Raw genomic sequence first — 16417 nt, forward strand, 5'->3', positions numbered from 1 at the left:
GAGATACAAACTAAAATTCTATTCTGCAACTCATATGTAAGTGTTAGAATCTGACCTGTTAAAGTTACTCATTGATCCCTTTGTTTGATTTTTGGTCTGGGGTTTTCTTTGGGTTTTGTTTTGTTTTTTGTACTGGAGATTGACCAGGGACACTCTACCACTCAGTCACACCCCCTTCTTGTTTTTGAGACTGGATCTCACTAAATGGCTGAAGCTGACCTCAAACTTTCAAGAGCCTCAGTCTCCCAAGTTGCTGGGATTATAAGTATGTGCCACCGCTCCCAGCTCCTTTGGCTCATTTTATAATGAATGAAATATTAACTAGAAAACAATACAGAACTCATGGTTTTTCAGCTTTGGAAGAGAGTGTAGAGGTCAATCAGCCTAGGGATTTTGAACCCTGGTTGCACATTACAGCATGCCCAAGGAGCTTTGTAATAATACCAGTGGTTAGGCCTAATTAAATCAGAATATTGGGATGGGAGTGAGACTATCTAGTCCAGTGCTTCTCGAATATTAATACAAAAACAATCACTTGCACTTGTTAAAATCCAGATTCTGATGCTGTAACCCCGGGTGGGGCCCCATGTTCTACATTCTAATAGGCTCCCAGGCAGTGCCCATGCTGTTAGTTCACTCCTGGAAAAAGCAAGGGTCTGGTCCAACATCTTCATCTTTCAGAGGAAAGACACAAACTGACTTCTAAGACCTTTGCATTCATTAATGATAGAACTGGGCCTGGAACAAAGGTCTCCCTCCTGACTTGTGAAAGTCCTTTCTATTTTATGAGGTGGACCTCTAACATGGTATTTTAACTCCAGAGCAAAAAGCTAAGTTTGTAAAATGAATTTTCAGTAGTTTAATAATTAAAAGAGTAAAAGAAACTTAGGTCAGATCCAAACCTCACAAAGTCAAGAATAGAGCTGGTATTTATCTGAGTAATTTAGGAAAAAGCAAACCAGTATTTGGTCACCAAATAATCTGAATTGGCTGCCTATGGAGCCCAAATTCATTCATCAGGAGCTAGCAGCCCTCCCACTATGCTTTGCACCATTTAGATCCTGGTCTTAAAAAAAGACCATGTATAAATAAGCAAATGTATAAATAAGCAAAATAACAGCTCAAAAACAAAGGTAACTTAACTTCTAGACTTGCAATTTGTTTTCCCAAGGTTTATGGGTTCTCATGAGAAAATATATAGACATAATTGCTATTAATCCCAAGAACAACATGACATATAACACTTCACCTGAGTTTAGAGACCTGTTTTAGTGGCATGCTTTTTTTTTTTAAGCTTAACCTGAAATGCTAAGCAAATTGTATTTTTTTCCCCTAATTTATCAACTGTGTATGTAATTTGCATGGTTCGGTGCACACACACTAGAGAGCTGGTGCTTTGAGCTATTTTGTGATGAATAGAAAATCCAAAACCGCAGGTCTTTTTCATTTTGAGGTTATATTCTGTGTGATTTAACAAAGCATTCCAAGCCACTTGGCAAACCTTTATGGGCCAACCAAAGCCATATGGGAGTTTGGACAGGGGTGATGAAGGTTGCTCTGAGCTTCTGGTAAATGCCAAGTGGACAAGGTTTTGTGAGGTCTGGTTACAGGACTCTGAGATATATGGCCCTAGATGTGGGCCAATGTCATATGAGCTAGATTAATACCTTCACTGGCAGAAAATAATTAAGTAGGAAGGGCTCATTGGAATGGGGTACAGTGATTGGGATAAGGGGGAATCAGTACTTCACTGCTGTTTCTCACTCCACCTCTGTAGTTATGCCTTGGTCAGACCACAGGCAGGCTATCATTCACCTACCTGTACTGATTGTCCTGGCCTGGTTTGTAGAACCAGTGTGGCTGCTCCCAGCCCGCATGGAACCCCATAGAACACTTAGACTCCAGGGTTTTATAGAGACCACTGACTCGCTGAGTTGGCCTCCCAGCAAAGCGTTCTTCTTTAGGATAACCAACTGAAAAAGGGAAATTGGTACTTAAAATAGCTTATAGTCAAAATGATAGAATATGTTGAAGATATTCAGAAAATGGAAATATAGGACTTGAAACCCAGAAGAGCTTGTGTGCACACTCATAAACATACGCGCGCGCGCGCACAGTGCTTGGAGCTGCCACGTAGGAGCTGAGCGCCCCCTAGCTTTGAGCAGTGGAAATGAGGAGACTGGTTTCTGCTGAGCGTGGAAGCAGGTGGATCCCCATCTTCGCTCAGCAGGGGAGCGAGGCAATGGAAGTGGGCCTTACTCAATGGGAGTGGGCTGCCCCTTGTAACATTACCCCTCTGCCTTATTTGGATGGAATATTGTTTCAAAGAGCCTCCCCCTTAAAAAAAAAAAAGGGTTCCAAGCATGTTCTCTCTCTCTTTCCAATGGACCCCTAAGGTAGAGAGCTGTCCTGGATTTTGAAAAGGTATTTATTTCTGTGTGCTTGTATGTTTCCTTCACAGTTTTCTTAAGTTATTGGTGCAGCCAGCTTTTGGAAACCCAGCATAGGTCGCCAGCCAGGTTAGTTGGTCTCTCTCTCTCTCTCTCTCTCTCTCTCTCTCTCTCTCTCTCTCCTCTCTCTCTCTCTCTCTCTCTCTCACACACACACACACACACACACACACTTTTATGTTAAATACAAAGCTCTCGTTTATATTGATCATCAAGGGAGTTATGGTTTGGAACTTGAATGTCCCCCCAAAGACTCTCATGTGTTAAAGGCTTAGTCCCCTCCTGATGGAACTGTTGGGAAGTGGTGGAACCTTTAGGAAGTAGGACCTGTGGAAGAAGTTAGGTCACTGAGAGTGTGCCCTCAAAGGGCAGATGGATTCCCAGCCTCTTCCTCCTGCACTGTTTGCTTTCTGGAAACCAGGAGGCAAAACAGGTGTCCTCTGCCATCCACTTCCACCATATGTACTGCCTCACCACAGGCCCCAAAGCAATCGGATCAAGCAACCATGAACTGAAACCTCTGAAACAATGAACCAAAGTAAACTTCTCCTCCGTATAAGTTGTTTTTCTTAGGGATTTTGTCACAGTGACAGAAAATAACATGGAAGGCAAAATAAAATGTGCTTAAAATTTAAAATCAGGATTGCGTGCCACACATTAGATATATACATTCATCTATATTCTTTGTTGTGTCTTAGTCCAGGACTACCCCCATGTCATCAAACAGAATAAAGAGCATCTAAAGTCAGAGGTGCTGCAAGCCAGTTCTGTTAACCCTTTATAGACAACGGTGAATTTGTACTTTACCAATGTTGTTGAATCCATATGATTCTCTGGCCTTGGCTTCAGTGTACTGTGTTGTTGTCCATTTGCCATAGCGATTGGGGTCCAATTCTATCAGGTCAAAAGGAGGTTCTCCATGCAGAATCCAGTCACTCAGATATTTCCCTACCCCACCAGCATGGATTATGCCATATCTTTCAAATACAGAAATAGACACCCCTGTTACCAATGCGTGTTATTTTCAAATGATAAAACATGTCCAAATACTTCACAGGCCTCAAGTTTGCAATGCTCTGTGCTATCAGAATATATAAATAACATAATCATTATGCCATCCATTTTTTGCCTTAAAAATGAAGAAATGTGTGTTTAGGCTCCAAATAAGATGTGCCTGACTTGAGAGCTAGTTTTTTTCCCATAGTTTTAAGAGATGTGCACCTGGAAACTGTTTCATAACTCTTAGCAAAAAAAAAAAAATGCTCCCTTTAAGAAAGCAGGGATGTGGGTGAGCAAGGGGACAAAGAGGCAGATGTGGTTGGTGCTTCAAATGCCCTCTGGAGCTGTGATCCTCCTGACTGGGAGGAAATTTTGTGGGAAAAATCTTTGCCTCAATGATCTCTTCAAGGACTCAATTTAGTTCTGACCCCCCTTAGGCAGTGACTTCATACAAGGAACTTGGGCCATTATCTTGGAGGCACTTACTTGAGGTATCTGTCAGGAAGAGGTAGAAAGGGGCACTGGTTCCTATATTCTGGAACTAAAGAGTGGTTCTGTTTTCTATTTCATAAGAAGGTGCTTTAAAACCTAGAACATGATTGTGGCCAAATAGAGTTTTTGGATATCAGAATGGAGGGACCACAGTTTTACATAGGCCACTTGCAGTGCCACACACAGACTCTTATCTAACTGAGGCCATCACTGTGGCTTGACCTGGGATTAAGTCAAGAGAAGCTTCGGAGAAACTGGGCCAGGAGTCATGGGGAGAGAACCCAGGAAAGGAGCTACATGAGTAGACTTAAGATGAGAGAACCCCAGTCCCCAAAGTATAGTAAGTTCACAAAACCACGAGTCTTAAGAGTATGGGGAAACGGCAGCCAAGACTGGAAATGCTAACTAACTTCCCCATCACAAGACGCCAATTTTACTATTTTGAAAAATGAATGCCTCAAGATTTATAAGGCCATTTCTCAAGGAGAATGAAAGGGCAACAACTTACACTTCTCTGGGCAACATAGCAGTAGACCCCGCAAAGAGCTGGCAATCATTAAACATTAGTTGAGTAAATGGACAAATAAAACGGGGAAGAAAAATAGAATATTAGAAGCTGTGATGTGATAGTAAAGTGGATTTGACATCAATGGTCACCAAATTAATGGGACAAATATTAGAAATGAAACATCAAAGAGGCAATGGAATCATAAGTAGGAAGCAACCCGAGGAATATAGAGAATCAAATCGTGTTGAACAAACACAAATTATGACGAAAATGCATCATACATTTTATATTTGATATTTTGAATTATCTTTGTCACATTGTGTTATGAAAACATCCTTGTAAAATTAGGGCAAATTGACCTATCTGGAGATAACAGCATGAAAAGAGACAGAAATAATGGAAATGGCAGGAAATACACAAAGAGAAAGCTTCAGGAAATTATGGCCTTTGTGTATGCTCATCTTTAAAACAAGTGATTAAACCATTACATTAAAAAAGCAGTGCTTTAAAAACTAAAGTATTTTTATTTCTTGTTCATGAAGAGGAGAAAATAATCCCCCCACCCCTCCTGCATTTTTCTTTTTTTGGCCCCAAATGATGGAACCAGACTTATCTAAAATAAGTGATTCTGCAGTAAATATCAAATTACATGGAGCTACTCACCCAAAGCCTATAGCCACCCAGTAGTTTCGGACCCCTTGATGGGGCCCCACCATGGGAAGAATGTCAGGAGAATAGGTAATAGGACCATTGACAACATTGATGATGTCGGCCGTTTTCAAGACTGGAACCATTTCCATGGCAGCTTCAACATGTTCCATGATTCGGTCTAGATCAGACTCAAAGAGTTCCTTTCCAAAGCCTGGAAATGCACGCCACTATGGTCAGGATGCCATAGCCACACTGCCAAGTGCTCTAAAGTGCCCTGAGTCTCTGAAATAGCCTACATTTTCAGATGGCCTCTTTGGAAGGTACTTCCTTTTCTTCTTCTTCTTCTTCTTCTTCTTTTTTTTTTTTTATAAATCTAAACTTGACATTCACTATCCCTATCCACAGATGGATAACCATGATATTACTGAGAACAATAATGCTACTGTTCTTCAAATTAAAAAAATATATATCACCTTTTGAATTAATCAATTTCTAAAGTTATGCATATTAAGTTTCCAATATGGATTGAATCCAATCCCCAACAACAATAATTTGGTTTGTCAGGAGAGATCTTTATCCTTCAATTAACCATGAGAGCCTGTTCATCCCCCCAGGGAGGGCAAATGGGAATTTACAAATTCCTGCCAGGACACTGGGAAAGTGAAATGGTGCTCCAGAATCTAGCATACTGGATTTTGGACTCCTTTTAACTTTCCTTTCTGCAGGAGATCTCTGTCCTCCATCCTGCTCCCACATGCATCCATGGGGCTGGAGTTCTCTGAAAAAAGGCAGAGTCTTGGAGGACAGTCACCTTCTTTTCCTAAAAGTCACTATTATGGAAACAGGGGCCACAGATCAAGTTCCAAAAAGAATGCCTCTGCCCATTCTGGTGATTTTCTGCACAGTATCCAGCCAGCTTCTTGCTCCCCCCAGGGACTGTACACGGGCATTCTCACGGAGGCCTGCAGGCCACCAGGGTTGGTCTAGGACACATGGGCCCTAGTGCTCAAGGGTAGCTAACAATCAGGCTCTCCTTCCAACTGGAACTATTTAAGTAATTATTCAATGTTTATTTGGAGGACAGGCTGCTGGCATGGTGAAGCCTGAGAAGGAGACTAACGGGATAGGGACGCCGGGGAACCATTCTCCCCAGACCCAAATGTGCGGAGTCCATTCAGCAAAACCAAATCCCTGTGAAGTAAGCTGGCCCAGCTCCTGTGCAAGGTGTTTTACTAATCATTTTCTGTTATGTGGGCCTATTCTTTGAGGAAAAAGTGGGAAGAATTCATTCTCTATCCCAAGTTGCTTATCAAAGCATAATTCTAGAAAGCACAATTTCTTCTATTTGCTTATGTTCCTTATAATATTTCAGTACCCACAATGATATGTTAGCTCTCTTTATAGATTAAAACCAGAGGTACCTCTTTTGGTGACCCAGTTCTTCAATTGCCTCTGTAAAAATATTACACACACACACACACACACACACACACACACACACACTCACACACCACAAATCCTGACACTTCTCCTTTGAAAAACTTAAAAGAGAGTCTATAGCACCTCTGTGTTACCCTGAAGGCTAAAACCTTTTTCATGTCCAGTATGTTGCATGGTAGGGGCCTCACTTTGCAGTACCAGCCTCTGCTGCTTGCTCTACAGGGTTAGAGACTCCTAGGCCTTCTTTCTTTGTAGGATCGATAGCCTATTTCTGATTCCTGCCATGTATCCAATCGTCAAAGCACAATAGCAGCTCTCTTCAAATCTTGAAACTAAACCAAGTGGATTACAAATGAAGAAAAAAGGAAAAGAGGCAGGAAGTTGGGGTGGGCAGGTAAAAATTCACCTGGAGCCTTTCAAAGCAGCTCAAGCAGGTTTCTTTAGCTTTTCACCACCAACTGCATCTTCTCTCTTTTCTCACTTCCTGCTGATTGTTCAAAAGGATAAGAGAACAGACACCTCAAACTCCTCCAATGTCTCCTCCAATGTCCCAGGTATCTGATTGGGCAGTACTATGGCATGTCTTATTTCACAACTGACCCCAGCCATGAAGAGGATGAACCGTATATATCGGACTTGCCCTCATTTTCATTTGCTGAACTCACCTGGAGGGACTCCACTGGTGACCCAAGAGTCCTGGACCTTCATTTTCTCCTGACTTTCATATGGACCAAACAGAAGCCCATCCCTTTCCTGTCGGAGGTAGTAGGATCCTTCCAGGTCACGGAGCACAGGGAGTTCTCGTTTCAAAGCTTTCACTTCAGGTATACTCGATGTAACAACATACTGATGTTGAACTGGTATGAGGGGGTGTTCTAGTCCGATCATTTGGCCTACTTCACGAGCCCAAAATCCTTCAGTTAAACAAACAAACAAAAAAGAAATCAGCCTCCTTACATCAGAGAATACATTCAGCATTTGGGTTTTGGGGTTGGCTAACTTCACTTAGCATCATCTTCTCTAACTCCATCCATTTACCTGCAAATGCCATGATTTTGTTCTATTACTGAGTAGTACTCCATTGTGTACATAAGCCACATTTTTTTTTATCCATTCATCTATTGAAGGGCATCTAGGTTGGTTCCACAGTTTAGCTATTGTGAATTGTGCTGCTATAAACACTGATGTAGCTGTGTCCCTGTAGTATGCTGTTTTTAAGTCCTTTGGGTTTAGACCTAGAAGGCTGATTCATAGAGGTAGGGAGAGGGAGCATGGGAAGAATAGATGAACTCTAGATAGGACAGAGGGGTGGGAGGAGAAGGGAGGGGGCATGGGATTAGAAATGATGGTGGAATGTGCTAATCATTTTTATTATCCAAAGTACATGTATGAGGACACGAATTGGTGTGAATATACTTTATATACAACCAGAGATATGAAAAATTGTGCTCTATATGTGTAATATGAACTGTAATGCATTCTGCTGTCATATATATATATAAAAAAATAAATCAACTGACTTTAAAAAAAAATCATTTAAAAATGTCACTACATACCCTGAGCCAGCCATGGGCTGTGTGTGAGAGCATGCGCGTTTGAGTACATGAGGGGACTGGACTGACGTTGCTGCTCTGACTGTGCAACATATTTGTCCTTTTTGCTCCTTCTGCCTATGATCCCCACACAGCCCCTGAGGTGGGTGTGGCTTTCCAAGCTGTCAGTCAAACTGCTGACTGCAAGACATCATCAAGCAACCCCCTGAAACCCAATCCCTTGCCTTATTTGGGTTGAACTTCCTGGAATGTCTTCTCCTCAAAAAATAAGAGAGTTTCAGGTGTGCTCTCTCTCTCTCTCTTTTGCCTGCTTCTCTTGCCTCCTTTGTGGAAGCTGAGATCAAGGAACCCTCACTGGACCCAAAAAAAGGTATTTTCTGTCTCTATGTGGTTATTTAGTAGCCAGCACAACTCACCTGGAGTGACTCAGGTGATTCAGTCACTTGTCGCAGCAACTACATATATAAACATGGGATATATGATGCTGATGTGGCATTTATATTAAAAATATTTAGAAGGTTTGGATTCTCATGGCAAAATCTAAAAAATGTCATAACAATCTTTAAAAATTTTTTTCTTGCCTTGCTGGGGGTCAAACCCAGGGCCTCACACATGCTAACTGAGTTATACCCACAGCTCCTTACATTTTTTTATCATTGTAAAATTGAATGGGGGAAGACAAGACAATGTTTGGCACTGTCCAGAGTTTTGAAGATATTTATAATGTTAGGGAACTCTAATCCTGAAAAGGCAAAGTTAGACTGCAAACCCCTCCCATAAAATTATTTGAAAGGGGAAAAAAAAGCAAACCAGACATTTAAAAAGCACAAATATTGATAAGTAAGATGGTATAACAGACTGATCCTACTTATGGACAGGGATGCTCAGGCCCAGGAAGAGGCCACTGAGTTGATGTGATCAACCTAATAAGAATTAATAGTTCATAATAAAGCCCCGCAAATCAGCTCCTATACCTCCCCAAACCCTACTCTCTAAACTACTGATGGATGAAATTCCACAAATACAGAATCTCTTGGTTAACTTAAAATCTTAATCTGTATCTATTTGGGGAAAGGTAGAAAACTAACTTTTATCTGTTACTTTAAAAGGTTCTTTTTCATAAGTTTGTAAGACCCTTTCTTATAAAGAGCACATAAGAGTTGAATCCACAGAGAGTTTGGGTAGTTCAGTGATAGAGCACTTGCCTAGCATGCCCCAGGCCCTGGGTTCAACCCTCAATACCACAAAGACAAAAACAATCAACAAGCAAGAGCAAAACAAAAGCAAAACCAAAACCAGGCTGGTAAGAGGAGCCACAGCAGAGAGGAGACTGGGCTCCTCAGTAGTGGGGAGTCTCCAAAACAAATGTTTTTTACTTCACTTTTTATGCCAAAGACAGGACAATTTGTGACAGAAGGACCCTTGATTCTTTCTCAGGCTGACCCTTCAGGCCACAGATGTGGCACCAATGTCCAGTTAAGGGAGGCATGCCCAAGGTCACGCCAGGAGATCCCATAGTCATCACATCTTACTGGTTTTCTTCTTGCAGAAAGACTTTATTTGAAAAATCCAAGACACCTTCACTTGTATTAAGGTATTTTAGACTAAAATTATAAAGGTGATTATTACTTGGCAGGAATATGTTGTTGCCTGACCCATCAATGGATTGTTTCCGGGGAGAGGGGTTCTATTTGCTTATTTGTTTCATAAAGATTTTGAATAGCCATTCAAGTAATTAGAGAATCCTATTTAAGGGGCTGAGGTTGTAGCTCAAGTGGTAGACGCAAGGCACTGGGTTCGATCCTCAGCACCACATAAAAATAAAATAAAGATATTATGTCCACCTAAAAAAAAGCTAAAAGATAAATATAAAAAAACATAAAAACCTATTTAAGTCATTGCTTTCGAAGTTACACTTCCTAAATTTTTAACCATTTTTGTTTCCTCGTTTTTTTTTTTTTTTTTCCAGAAATATTTCTGAAATCTCTATTAGGTTCAGAGCTAGACACAGGATCATTTCTAAGTCTGTTTAGGAACCCAGGTTATGTTCTTTTATGTGCCAAAGTTTGTTCATACTTCACTATGAAAACATTGCCCCGTACTCTGTCATTTTGCTTTAGCCTAACAGCTAACTTGGTCACCCTTGATTATAATACTTGAAGTGGTTCCTATTTGTAAACTAGAAATCTGTCTTCTAGGCATGACAGTTATTTGTTGTCTTTAATACTTTAGAGACTTAATTTATTCTTGCTGGTAGGAAAATATGAGTTACTAATATCAGGACTTTGCAGGAAAATATAGTAAAACCACAGATTCTAGTTACATATACTAAAGCAGTTTTAAAATATAAAAGATCAAAATATTTATTCTAGCAATTTAAACTACTGTTTTTAATTGAACTACTTCGTTCAATTAAAAACATAAATTGAAGACAATAAATTCTGTCCTACTCAAACATATTTATGAACTTCTGAGACCAGTCTCTTGCTTATTAATGTACTTCATCATTAAAATAAAGTGAAAATGTATGCGTAAGTCTCATAGAATTGTATTACTTCAAATCCAGTAGCAATCTCTATGCTGTTACCCTGCAGTGCTGGTGCCTGTTGGCACTCTCTTCCTCTCTTTGTTAATAAATTAGCCTAAATCTAGCCAAGATTATACTTCAACCCGGTGCTAGATCACCCAGCACCAAGTTCAAAAGGGAGAGTTAAGCAAGGAGGACTCCTTCTACCATTATCACTTGAAAAAAATTGGAGAGTCAACAAAAATGAACATTGGAAATGGTCTCCATTTTTTTTTTTGTTTTTTAGAAAAATACAATGTCTAATAGAAAAGGTTACAAGGAAGGGTGAAGATTCCTGAACAAGTCAACTTTTACAAGATGGACAGTTGGTGACTTCACTCTTTGATGCAGAGAAACAGGCAAAATTAAGCAAAGCAATTCTTTTTGGCTGAACACTGGGCTTCATGTTAGTGTGATTCAGTCACATTTTTGATATGCCTTACTAGGAAAATTCTTTTTTAAAATTTTTTTTTAGTTATAGTTGGACACAATACTTTTATTTTATTTATTTTTATGTGGTGCTGAGGATTGAACCCAGTGTCTCATGCATGCTAGGCATGCACTCTACTGCTGAGCCACAACCCCAGCCCAGAAAATTCTTAAGTAAATCTTACAAAGTTATCTCAGGCTTAATGGATCAACTGGAAATGAGGTCAAGAGAAACATTCATCACCATGTAGAAAAAGACTTGCCTCCTAACAGAACATCTGAGCTGCATCTGAGGAGAGGGCAGAATGAAGGTAGAATGATGCCTATTTTGAAAGACAAGTTAGACCACTGCATACCAAGAGGTTGAAAGCATCAAAGACTTCCTCAACTGTTCGCTCAAGATTATAGTCTACATTCTCTCTAGTGTAAGAATGCCTATCTAGTAGTATTTCTATAAAGATATTTTGCAAATCATCTGGTGTAGACAGTACAGTTTAAAATACAGCTTCCTAAAACTGGATATCCATATGTAGAAGAATAAAACTGGATCGCTATCTTTCACTCTGCCCAAAAGGCAACTCAAAATGATCAAAGACCTAGTAATTAGGCCAGAAACTCTGCAGCTGATAGAAGAAAATGTAGAGTCAACACTCCAACCTATAGATTCAAGCAATGACTTTTTTTTTTTTTTTTTTGTATCAGGGATTGAGCCCAGGGGCACATAACTATGAGCCACATCCCAGCCCTTTTTTTGTATTTTATTTAGAGGCAGGGTCTTGCTGAATTTCTTAGAATCTTGCTAAGTTGCTGAGGCTGGCTTTGAACTTGGAATCCTCCTGCCTCAGCCTCCCCAGTCACTGGGGTTACAGGCATGCGCCACTGCACCTGGCCTGCAACAAAATCTCAGTTGTTTGAAGAAAGCAAAGGCCTTTAGGAGCAAATAATGAAGAGGTGCATCACCACTTCACACAGGGCCACATTCTAGACATCATTCCAGGGAGTTGTAAGCTTTCCCAAGATGGCTGGAGGCAGCCATTCTCAGGGGCCTCCTATCACTGCTTTCTTCTATCCCATTGCCTCTCAGGATTCCTCAGCTGCATAGAAAACTGCATCTGGTCATAGGTCAGATCTCTTTGGAGCTCATCCTATCTTCCTCTCCAGAGATTCCTTCTTCCTCACAGTATGTGGTTTAAAAAAATCATTACAATGGCAATTTATTATGTAAATAAAAGTTTATCCATTTTAGAAAAACAATGGATAAATGTCTTAAATTAATATCTTCCAAATTTTTTCTCAAAAGATCCTTTGGGAATGGCGTCTTCCTGCAGCACTGGACTAATAAAAATGGTGGGGCTTTGTGCAAGACTATCTGAAGCTAGTGCAGTCATTGATTAGCAATGTCTGCCTCAGGTGCTGGATATGGGGATCTGAGTATGAAAATGGCCAAATGTTTTTAGGGGCTGAATTCATGCAACCATTAAAAATGTTGCAAACTTACAAAAAAAAATCCTTTCTACTTGGAAAGAAGTAAGAATGATTTCAATGTCTTAGATCTTCCAACAAAATTTAGACTGGATATTGTAGTCAGCTTTTTCACTGCTGTGAAGATCTGATCAGAATAATTTTAAAGGAGGGAAAGTTTGAGGGCTCATGTTTTCAGAGGTCTTAGTCCATAGAAGACTGGCTCCATTCCTTGGGGGTTGAGGTGAGGCTGAACATCTTGGCAGAGAGTGTGGCACAGTGAAACCGCTCACATGATGATCACAAAGGAGAGAGAGAAAGAGAGAGCGAGAGAGAGAGAGAGAGAGAGAGAGAGAGAGAGAGAGAGAGACTGACTCCATGCTCCAGATAAAAAATATATACCATACCAACAGCCCCCCATTGAACCACTTCCTCCAGCCACACCCCACCTGCCTCTATTACGACTCAGTTAATCCCATCAGGGATTGATTCACTGATTATGTTAAGGCTAAAATCCAATTATTCCTCCTCCAACCTTGCATTGTCTCACACATGAGCCTCTGGAAAACACCAGATCTGAAACATGACTCTGGAGGTTCCCAAGGATAGTGGGAGAAAGGAGTATTAGATGGAGATTGAAGGGACAAGTGAGGCTCAAAACAAGGCAATTTTTTATAATATTGTTTTTATTTTGTTAGACAAGTCCTTTTACTTTACCTTTAATCTCAACCTAAAGAAAGTATTTGATTTTTTCTTTTTCAAATGGGAGGCAGGAGTTAGGAAGATTCTGAAATATTAATTTAGAATCTTTCCTATTGAAGACATGACTTTCTAGGACCACCAAAATATTTTGTTAAAAAATAGTGTCAATGATAAGTTTAATTTAAAGGAAGTAATTAGAAAAGTATGTGTTTCCGGCATGTCTTCATGGCATATCATTTGATCTGCTCAATAAAGATATTTTCACTTTATAATTTATGCAATTGCTCAGAGAAAGTCAGTTACTCCTTCACGCTTATTTTAGGCTTTAATGAACCATGATGAACTACAGGAAAATATATTCTATAAGTCCCAATTAGACTGCACAAGCATTTTCATTAGGATCTGTTTTTGTTTGTGAGATAGTTAAAAATAACTTCACATGCAGCCAACCTTTTAGCAAGGGTATCAACTCAAGAATCAAAAAACCAGATCCCTGGGAACAAATCTTTAATCCACACACTTCAGATAGAGCCCTAATAACCAGAATATACAAAGAACTCAAAAAATTAGACAATAAGATAACAAATAACCCAATCAATAAATGGGCCAAGGACCTGAACAGACAGTTCTCAGAGGAGGACATACAATCAATCAATAAGTACATGAAAAAATGCTCACCATCGCTAGCAGTTAGAGAAATGCAAATCAAAACTACCCTAAGATACCACCTCACTCCAGTAAGATTGGCAGCCATTAGGAAGTCAAACAACAATAAGTGCTGGAGAGGATGCGGGGAAAAGGGCACTCTTGTTCATTGCTGGTGGGACTGCAAATTGGTGCAGCCAATTTGGAAAGCAGTATGGAGATTTCTTGGAAAGCTGGGAATGGAACCACCATTTGACCCAGCTATTCCCCTTCTCGGTCTATTCCCTAAAGACCTAATAAGAGCATGTTACAGAGACACTGCTACAACGATGTTCATAGCAGCACAATTCACTATAGCAAGATTATGGAATCAGCCTAGATGCCCTTCAATAGATGAATGGATAAAAAAAATGTGGCATTTATACACAATGGAGTATTACTCTGCATTAAGGAACGACAAAATCATAGAATTTGGAGGGAAATGGATGGCATTAGAGCAGATTATGCTAAGTGAAGCTAGTCAATCGTTAAAAAACAAATACCAAATGACCCCTTTGATATAAGGGGAGTAAACAAGGACAGGGTAAGGACGAAGAGCTTGAGAAGAAGATTTACATTAAACAGGGATGAGAAAAGGGGAGGGGAGGGGAGGGGAGGGGAGGGGGGATAGTAGAGAATAGGACAGACAGCAGAATACATCAGACACTAGAAAGGCAATATGTCAATCAATGGAAGGGTAACTGATGTGAAACAGCAATCTGTATACGGGGTAAAGTTGGGAGTTCATAACCCACTTGAATCAAACTGTGAAAGATGATGTATTAAGAACTGTGTAATGTTTTGAACGACCAACAATAAAAAAAATAATAAAAAAAAAAAAAAAAAAAAAAAAACCAGGTCCCACTCCTGGCTCTGACAGAACCAGCCAAGTCACTTGGCCAAGTACCTTGACCCTGCGGGACTATGGCCTCTACAAATGGAAAATTAGTAGGTTGCTAGATCATCTCAATATCCCGCCTGGGGTTCACTACTCTATGAGACTAAACTGTAAAAAAAAAAAAAAAAAGCCTAAAAAATTATGAAGTATGTTTCATAATGTTCTGAAAGAAAAAGATGAAGGGTTGTTTGTTTTTTGTTTTTGTTTTTGACCAGAACCAAAAGTCATCAGAAATGATGGGAGAGAACAGAAATGATGAAATCTGCCCTAAAAAGTAAATTGACATCAAGGAGGGTGCTCTGAAATTTGAGCAGTAGAATTTGGTTACTAAATAGTAAACATTGAAAAGAAAAAGAAGCACAATTGGGCAAGACATAATCTGGAGCAGAAGAAATGGAAAATGGATAAAAAGACCAACTGTTGATGACTCACAAAGAATGATATTCCACACATCAAGGGCAGAGTGATGAGGGAGGGCTCTGTGGCTCAGAAACCAACGTGAGAGCACTGTGCTCCACAACAATGATCACGGTATAAACCACTTCTTTATGGCTACATATTTATGTCTTTGCCACTTAAAAACACTAGTTTTTAAAACAAGGTACAGTGCTTACCTGCAGCATTCACGATTCTGTTTGCTCTCAGGGATCCCTGTGGTGTTTCAACATCCCATGTCCCATCTGACCTGGATGTTAGAGAAGTCACCGATGCAGGATATTTTAAAAGGGCACCATATTTCCTAGCTCCAGCAGCCAAGGCCATTGTTAGAGAATAAGGATCAATGTGACCATCTCCAGGATTATACAGACCAGCTAAAACCTAAATCAATCATAAAGAAGTCAATATTCAGACAAATAAACTTATATTACTCAGTGCAACTATATCCCGCCAGCAAATGTTCAATAAAACTAGACTTTAAAAGTACATCTTGGCATCAGACCAACCACTCTGTACATCTTTTTACTAAATTTTGTTTAGACGTAGGTGGGATTTACACTAAAGGTTACATAGGCTATTTGATAGAGGCTTGCCATTATCTTCAATAATGTTTCTCCTTGTCTCCAATAGCAATGGAACCCAAATGTTTATTTGGACATATGGCCACTAAGAACAAAGAGTACAGTTTCTAACTTTCATGGCACCTATTAGCTCCAGCTGATAGCTAAAATTAAGACTAAGTTCTGGTCAATGGAAATGCAAATAAGTCAGGAAAACTTCCACAAGCCATTTAAAAAAAAAAAAAAAGACAACCGGCACTTGTCATTCTTTGCCCCTTATTTATCCTTCTATTTGCAATATAGACATGATGGCTGGTGCTTCTGTTGCCATCTTGGAATAGTAACACAAAAGTCATATCCCAGGAATGACAGAGTAATGATCTAGAAGGTGACTGGGTTCTTAAAGTCCTCTTGAAAAAGAGCCACCATTCAAGTTTTGGACTATTTACATGAAAGAGAAATAAACTTACATCTTGTTTAAGCATTATTAGTTTGGTTTCTGACATTTGAAGCCAAATCTAGTTCTAACTGACATATCAATTATAATTTATATTTAATCATTTGATAGTGTTATCAATTCATATGT

The 16417-nt window shown here is 39.8% G+C and overlaps 1 protein-coding gene across 2 annotated transcripts in view; it reads right to left on the reverse strand.

Annotated features, from left to right (window-relative positions):
• Dmgdh (dimethylglycine dehydrogenase) overlaps window positions 1–16417 on the reverse strand; it is a 69109-nt gene that overhangs the window by 38048 nt on the left and 14644 nt on the right. For both annotated transcript variants that reach the window (XM_078044202.1, XM_005328992.5), the window contains 5 exons: window positions 15448–15652; window positions 7206–7454; window positions 5113–5311; window positions 3258–3427; window positions 1820–1973 (listed from right to left, as the gene is read on the reverse strand). In XM_078044202.1, the coding sequence (XP_077900328.1) occupies window positions 1820–1973; window positions 3258–3427; window positions 5113–5311; window positions 7206–7454; window positions 15448–15652 (977 nt within the window). The remainder of the gene's footprint in view (window positions 1–1819; window positions 1974–3257; window positions 3428–5112; window positions 5312–7205; window positions 7455–15447; window positions 15653–16417) is intronic.

The sequence above is a fragment of the Ictidomys tridecemlineatus genome, chromosome 1, assembly GCF_052094955.1.
Source record: "Ictidomys tridecemlineatus isolate mIctTri1 chromosome 1, mIctTri1.hap1, whole genome shotgun sequence".
Lineage (NCBI taxonomy): Eukaryota > Metazoa > Chordata > Mammalia > Rodentia > Sciuridae > Ictidomys > Ictidomys tridecemlineatus.